Below are 8166 nucleotides of genomic sequence, written 5' to 3'. Positions count from 1 at the left end.
CTCTTTTTTTCATTTTAATCTTTATTTATTATTGGATAGAGACAGCCAGAAATTAGGAGGAAGGGAGAGACAGAGAGTGAGAGAGGCAAAGAGACACCTATAGGACTGCTTTACCACTAGTGAAGCTTTCTCCCTGTAGGTGGGGACTGAGGGCTTGAACCTGTTTTTTTTTTTTTTTATTTTTTATTTTTTACCAGAGCACTACTCAGCTCTGGCTTATGGTGGTGCAGGGGATTGAACCTGGGACTGTGGAACCTCAGGCATGAGAGTCTCTTTGCATAACCATTATGCTATCTATCTCTGCCCGGTCTTTGCTCTTTCTAACATACGTGCTCAACCAGGTATGCCACCACCCAGCTCCCTATAGTTTAAGCTCTTTGAGGACAGAGCCAAAGAGTTTTAAGGCCATTGGACATAGAACCTGAGGACTGGCACTCTGGGTGGCACTCATTTTTCTGGGGACTAAAGGAGTTAGGCAGGAGAAGATGGGGACAATGAGGAGGGATGGTCATTTAACCTAATCCTATTTACTTCACCTTTTTTTTTAAACTTCTTTATTGGGGGAATTAATTTTTTTTGGGGGGGTACTAATGTTTTACAGTCAACAGTAAATACAATAGTTTGTACATGCATAACATTTCTCAGTTTTCCACATAACAACCCCCACTAGGTCCTCTGTCATCCTTTTCAAGGACCTGTACTCTCCCTCCCACCCACCCCAGAGTCTTTTACTTTAATGCAATACACTAAATCCAGTTAGTGAATTATCATTAAAATTTTTAAAAAGTATTTATTTTCCCTTTTGTTGCCCCTTTTTAAATAGCTGTTGTAGTTATTGTTGTTGTTATTGATGTTATCATTGTTGGATAGGACAGAGAGAAATAGTGAGAGGAGGGGCAGACAGAGAGGGGGAGAGAAAGACACCTGCAGACCTGCTTCACCACATTTATTTCACCTTTTGCCTCTCCTACACACACACACACACACACACACACACACACACACACACACACACACACACACACACATATCCTTATGGACATAATTCCAGAGGATTATAGCTGAGGCATCAGATCTCAGGACTGCAGTGTTGGATAGTGTTGACTTGGAGACAGAAACACTATGTCTAGCTCTTCTAATAGCTTTGTGATTTTAGAATGTGTTGGGGATGAAGCGGGGCTCTTCTGCTGCCAGGAGGACCAGGACTGTCCCCTGCAGCTCTGTGCCATTTCCTGAGCTCTGATATAGTCAGCATCTCCTTTCTCCCACACCTTCTGCAGGGATATTTGCCTTCAAGTGCTCCCGGGCCGAGGAAATCTTTAACCTCCTTCAGGACCTGATGCAGTGCAACAGCATCAGTGTGATGGAAGAGCCAGTTATCATCACCCGCAACAGCCACCCAGCTGAGCTCGACCTCTCCAGGGCCCCCCAGACTCCCAATGGTGAGGAGACCCCTACTCTCAGCACCTCGACACACATGCACACACACAGGTGCTCAGGAAGCACCGGTACCCCACACATACAAAAACCCTGAAATACCAGTCTTGGAGACATGAATCAAGCAGGCAGGTAGGGAAGTGGTTGGGTGAGTTGGCCTCCCATACCACTGTCCATCTGCAGAACCACTTTGGGGGTAGAGAAATCATGGCCTGGGCCAATCAGGTGACTCAAGTGGGGACTGGGAAGTCCTGAGCCCTGCTGGTCAGGGAGCAGACAGGAAGACATTCGGTTTCCATGGAAATGGCAGTCTGGAGTTGTTTGGCTTCCTTCCTTCTGTCTGCTTGGTCACACCCATGTGCTTTTCCTGACTACTGGTGCAGGCGTCTCTGCCCGTGACTGTCCTTTGGAGGGGTTCCCACAGCTTCTGTTTGTTCATTTGCTGAGTCTGCACCGCACAGTGTGTGTTTGTGTGTGTGTGTGTGTGTGTGTGTATTGGGGGGGGCTAAGGAGTGGTGAGGAAGAAGTAGAAGAAATTGAAACAGCTCTTGATCCCAGCGAGCATCTCTGGAGCTCTCTGGTTGAGCTGGAATAAAGCAGAGGGTGGCAACAGGCATGCTTTAAGGGTTTCAGATAAGGTTTAATGAGGGAAGTGGGATTCATGCTGAGCTAGGCAAAAGGAACAGGATTTGAAAAACAGGATGATGGGGAATGGCAGTTCGGTGGGGCTAACCACACTGGGGATCCCATGAACATCTCTCCTTTTAGAGGAGTAGTTGTTAGGTGACTCTAGACTCCCTCACCTGAGTTTGTCTCCTCCCTGACCAGCTCTAGGCTACACCATTTCTAGTTTCTCCAATGGTTTCCCTGGTTGCCCAGGAGAGGGCCCACGATTCTCAGCTCCCCGGCGCCCCTCAACAAGCAGCCTCCGACACCCCTCGCTTGGTGAAGAGTCCACCCATGCCCTCATCGCTCCTGATGAGCAGGTGAGCAAGCAACTGCCCTCCCCTTTCTGGTCTGGGTGGGAGCAAGAGGTCAGGGTACCTCTTCCCAGTGAGGGAAAGAGAAGCATTAGGGTCCCTTCCTGTCCCAGAGAGAGTGGTGGCTTCCCTGGAAAGTTTGGAGGTTGAGGAAGAGGAGGAAACTTCAGCCTTTTATTTTATTTTAAATTAACTTTTATGAATATTTTTATGTATTATTTTACCAGAGTGCTGCTCATCTGTGGTTTATTATGGTGCTGGGGAATTGAACCTGGGACCTTGGTAGGCATGAAAGTCTTTCTGCATAACCATCATGCTACCTCTTCAGCCCTTATTTTTTATTTTGTTTAAAGATTTATTTCGTGGCCTGGGAGGTGGTATAGTGGATTAAGCCTTGAACCTTCAGCATGAGGTCCTGCATTTGATCCACAGCATTGCATATGTCAGAGTAATGCTCTAGTTCCTGTTTCTATCTCTCAGGAACAAATAAATTAAAAGAATTTTTTTTTTAATGAAAGAAAGATACAAAGCAAAAGATATAGATAGAAAGAGGCAGATACACACAGAGAGAAAGAGACCAGAGCACTGCTCAACTCTGGCTTATGGTAGTGCTGGGGATTGAACCTGGGAGCTTAGAGCCTCAGGCATAAAAGCCTTTCATGACCATTATGCTGTCTCCCCAGCTCCCTAAATAAATCATATAAAAGTAAAGATTGGATACGGAGCTCTGGTGGTGGTCCCTTTTATCCTATGGTCTTGTCAGTGTTTCCATTTTATAAATAAATAAATTTAAAAAAGAAGTAAAGATTGGGGGCTGGGCAGTGGCACATCTGGTTAAATGCAGATATCATCATGCACAAGGTCCCCGGTTTGAGCCCTCCACTCCCCACCTGCAGGGGGGATGCTTCACAAGTGGTGAAGCAGATTCGTAGATGTCTTTCTCCCTCCCTATCCCCCTTCCATCTCAATTTCTCTCTGTCCTGTCAAATAAAATATAAATAAAGGGACAGGGTGGTGGCACACCTGGTTGAATACACATATTATAATGCACAGGGACCCAGATTCAAGCCCCTGGTCCCCAGTTGTAGGGGGAAAGCTTTGCGAGTGGTGAAGCAGCACTGCAGATGTCTTTCTGCCTTTCTCCGTGTCACCTCTTCCCTCTTGATTTCTGGCTATCTCTATGCAGTAAATAAATACAGATAATAAAAAAAGAAAGAAAAGAAAAAACGGCCACCAGGAGTGGTGGATTTGTATTGCTGGCACTGAGCCCCAGCAATAACCCCAGTGACAATAAAAAATAAAATCAGCAAGTAAAGGTTTATGTAATTGGGAGAGAGAGTGAGCTAGAGCATCACTTGGTACATGCACTGCCGGGGATTGAATTTAGGACTTCACACTTTTTTTTTAAATTTTTTAAAAAATATTTATTTATTCCTTTTTGTTGCCCTTGTTGTTTTATTGTTGTAGTTATTATTATTGTTGTTACTGATGTCATTGTTGTTGGATAGGACAGAGAAATGGAGAGAGGAGGGGAAGACAGAGAGGGGGAGAGAAAGATAGACACCTGCAGACCTGCTTCACCGCTTGTGAAGCGACTCCCCTGCAGGTGGGGAGCCTCAAACCGGGATCCTTAAGCCGATCCTTGCCCTTTGTGCCACCTGCTCTTAACCTGCTGCGCTACCGCTCAACTCCCCAAGGACTTCACACTTCTAAGTTGTGTGCTCTTCTACTGTGTCACCTCCCAGGTTGAGACATTTCAGCTCTTTTTTTTCCCCATGTATGTGGTCTCTTACCATTTCCCTCCTGTTCTCTTTCCTCCTGATCCTTGGACCCCCGTCCCCCTCCCTCTCCCCACTTCACTTGGACTCCTTCACCCCAGTCCCACACCTACGTCAACACCCCAGCCAGTGAGGATGACCATCGCCGGAGTCGGCACTGCTTGCAGCCCCTGCCCGAGGGGCGAGTGCCCTTCCCTCCACAGACCCGGGCCCCTGACCAGCGGGACCCGCAGGTGTTCTTGCAGCCGGGCCAGGTGAAGTTTGTGTTGGGCCCAACCCCTGCTCGGAGGCACATGATGAAGTGCCAGGGCATGTGCCCCAGCCTGCATGACCCATCCCACCACAACAATAACAACGAGGGCCCTTCGGAGTGTCCAGCCCAGCCCAAGTGCACCTATGAGAATGTCAGTGCGAGCCTGCGTCGAGGGGCCGATTGGAGACTGAGCCCGGAGGAGCCAGGCTGGAATGGCCTCGCCCACCGCCGTGCAGCCTTCCTGCACTACGAAAACCTGCCCTCCCTGCCCCCTGTGTGGGAGAGTCAAACCCAGCAGTTGGGGGAGGAAGCCGGGGATGACGGGGACTCCAGGGATGGGCTTACACCCTCTTCCAATGGCTTCCCCGATGGTGAGGAGGACGAGACCCCCCTGCAGAAGCCCACCAGCAGCCGGGCTGCCCTCCGCAGCCACAGCAGTTTCCCTGTGCCACTCACCCGCCGCCGGGGCTCCCCGAGGGTCTTCAATTTTGATTTCCGCCGACCAGGCCCTGAGCCCCCAAGGCAGCTCAATTACATCCAAGTGGAGCTGAAGGGCTGGGGTGGCGACCGCGCCAAGGGGCCCCAGAACCTCTCAGCCCCCCAAAACCCTGTGTCCACCACATACCCTACCCGCAGCTCAGACTCCTACGCCGTGATTGACCTCAAAAAGACTGTGGCCATGTCCAACCTGCAGAGGGCTCTGCCCCGAGATGATGGCACTACCAGGAAAACCCGGCACAACAGCACCGACCTGCCTCTGTAGGGACAGCCCTCCACCGGCCACGGCCTCTGCATCGCGCTCCAGTGCTGCTCAGAGCCCGCACACCCCAGGCTCCAGGGCTGCTTCGCTGAAGGGCATGGAGGTGAGACCAGATGCTTCCCCCTCGCCGGCCGGCTGGAGTCCCCAAAGATCTCAGCCACAGAGACTCCTGGTCTCTAGGGTGGGGAGGCAGAGGGTGAGCAGGTCTGGAGGGAGTCACCACGCCAACTGTGAAGGGTCCCCGCGACGGTATTTAGCGACCTCCCATCATGTCCATTTGTCTTTGTCTGTTGTCTGTCTGCGTGTTTTTTTGGTTGAGATTTTGAAACATTTTGTACCTGTTGATTTTATTTATCAGTTTATTTTTCTATTTATTGTTTTAAATGTAACTTAACATATTTATTATTAATATAATTATTTTTAAATTCTGTTTTGGTGCAGTGATGTTAAATTCCTAGGTAGTTTACTTCCCAGTCTTTTCTTGGTTTGGTTTGGAAGTGGGGGGTTGATAAGGGAGGCCTAATAAGAGATAGAGGCTTCATGTTGAGAACTCTGGGATTAGTGTGATATATATATATATATATATATATATATATATATATATGGTGTGTACAGTGTCAGGACTTCATGCATGTGCAGTTCCACTGTCCCAGAATGCATTTTAAAAAAAGATTTATTTATTTATTTATTTATTGAACTGAGAGAGAGCAGGAAGGAAAGAAGAAGAGGGAGAACCAGAGCATCACTCTGGCACATACGATAACTGGAGCTTGAACTCAGGATCTGAGATTCCAGTGTTTCACCCACTATGCCACTTCCCCAGCTGTCGGAATGACTTTCAACAAGAAACAGTTTAAAGCAGAGGAGACAGCATAATGGCAGACGCAAAGAGACTCTCATGCCTGAGGCTCCAGAGTCCCAGGTTCATTCATCTCACTAACATAAATCGGAGCTGATCAGTGTTCTGGTGAAAAATAAACAAATAGTTTTAAAAGTTTTTAATTGAATTTCAGAGGGAGACAGAGAGATAAAGACACCACAGCACAAGAGCTTCCCCTGGGGCCATGCCAGCCCTGTGTGGCGCCAGGGTTTGACCTAGGCTGCTGGCTTGGCAAGGTAAAACCCCAGGCAGGTGAGTTAGCGCCTGGCCTCTGGCTGTTGTTGTTGTTGTTTTTTTTTTTTGGTATCCCAGTCAATGTCCATTTCTTTTCTCTGCCAGGAAGCACTGGCATATAGCTGAAGGTTGCCAGATGGGATATTCTGTCACAGTCACCAGAGTCTCAGCAGGAGGCCAGGAAGAGGATCTCAGTACAGAGATAACAAACATCTAGATCCTCTGAGCTTGGCAGTGGGGAAGGGAGGAGTCTGCACCAGATTCTTGGTACCCCTCACTGATTCTCCCTTCTGCCACCAGGGAGGTCTTTGTGGTGAGCCCACAGGTGGACCCTGACTCCTCTTCTGGTGCCCCCAGCATGGCTAGGTCACAGCTAAAACCTTTCAATAGGACAGTATTAAAAGCCCAGGAATAGCAAAAGGAAAAAAACAACAGTGTAATGTGTAACTAAGTCATCTGACTTAAAAATGTGACTTTCCCAAGGAATTGCTCTCAGGGAGCAGACCCTTTGGGGAGCCTCTGCCCTGTCCCTGAGTGTGGGTCCCTAACAGAGCCACCACATCTGAACATGTGAACATAGGTCTGGAAGCCCGGGCAGCCCACACAGATCACTCATTGTGCCTTGTCCCTTCCATAACCCGACCTCTCCTTCCCTGTTCTGCCCTCAGAACCATTCCCATCTCCCTCCCCAACCCTGCCCAACACACACACACACACACACACACACACAAACACTGGTTTATCTAAAGAAATTCCACTGTCACTCAGCTGAGGTGAGGAGTAAGGATAGGGTTTTCCATGACCTGGGACAAGTCTCGTTAAGGCTTCAAGTCCCTGCCCTGTGGAGCAAGCAGTCCTGTCCTCACCAAGGAAGCAGGTGAAGCAACCTTTTCCCTTGCCGTCCAGAACACTACTCCTGGGCCTGAATTCTAGAAGCTCCAGTGTGAGGAGTGGGCTGACACAACTTCCAGAACCTCTTGGATGTCTCTGTCAGGGAAATAGGCTAAGGACTGGCCACAGCAGGGTATGAGAAGCACTTCCCCAGGCCCAGGTGGAACCCAGGGTGCTGTGGCTCCAGAGTTGGCACCAAACCCTCTCTCCTTTCTTTCCTGCTCTCTGGACCAGGAGGGCTCACCTGTGCTGCAGCCTGTGTTCATTGTCCCTTTCGCCACACTGCAGCAGGGAAACGGTGTTCTCTATCTGCAGCTCAGTCCTACCCTTCTCCAGGTCCTCCCTCACCACCCTTGCTTCTCATTTTGACCCGATGTCCTAAATGCGGTCTCTTCAAACTGGAGAGCCAGGATCAGGGCAGAAGAGTATGTATGGTCACCTCAGGACCGGGCTATGTGGGTGACTTGTGGGTCTGCTCAGACTCCTTCCAAATGGACACTGTCATGAGAAGCCAGAGGCTTGGTTTGGGTCAAGAGATGGGGTTGCATCCGGATTGAGCTACTTTCTCTGCTCTCTCTCTCTCCGCTTTTGCTTATCCCAAATGGGCATCTCTACTTGCCCCTGGACAACACGGTGCTGGTTGTGGCAAGTACTGAATGAGAGGATGACCATGGCATGAATGGAAAGCAGATGGACCCCGGCAAGCTGTGTTAATAGCCCAGCCATTCTGGGAGAGAGAACTGGAGGTCACTCTGCAGTCCCCAGGCCCTTAGGTGTGTTGCTGCTCCCCAGTGAGCAACTTAGAACCAGTTAGCCTCATGCTCTGGGGTCCCCATGTCATAATTTCTTCAATGCACATATTTGTGGAGTGTTGGGTGGCGTGTGTGTCCAGGAGAGATTGGCTTCCCTCTCAGAGTAGTGGCCAAACCTCCCAGGCCCCTGCCTCTGGTCCA

The 8166-nt window shown here is 49.4% G+C and overlaps 1 protein-coding gene across 1 annotated transcript in view; it reads left to right on the top strand.

Annotated features, from left to right (window-relative positions):
* Positions 1-5636, top strand: part of FRS3 (fibroblast growth factor receptor substrate 3) — a 10837-nt gene extending 5201 nt beyond the window's left edge. Inside the window, exons 4-7 of the mRNA XM_060190762.1 lie at positions 1157-1178; positions 1281-1442; positions 2266-2423; positions 4297-5636. Of these exons, the coding sequence (XP_060046745.1) occupies positions 1157-1178; positions 1281-1442; positions 2266-2423; positions 4297-5211 (1257 nt within the window). The 3' untranslated portion in view covers positions 5212-5636. The remainder of the gene's footprint in view (positions 1-1156; positions 1179-1280; positions 1443-2265; positions 2424-4296) is intronic.
* The last annotated feature ends 2530 nt before the right edge of the window (positions 5637-8166 follow it).

Source organism: Erinaceus europaeus, chromosome 4 (assembly GCF_950295315.1).
Source record: "Erinaceus europaeus chromosome 4, mEriEur2.1, whole genome shotgun sequence".
NCBI lineage: Eukaryota > Metazoa > Chordata > Mammalia > Eulipotyphla > Erinaceidae > Erinaceus > Erinaceus europaeus.
Note: the sequence above shows the minus strand (reverse complement) of the source record. Positions and strands in the feature narration are given on the sequence as shown.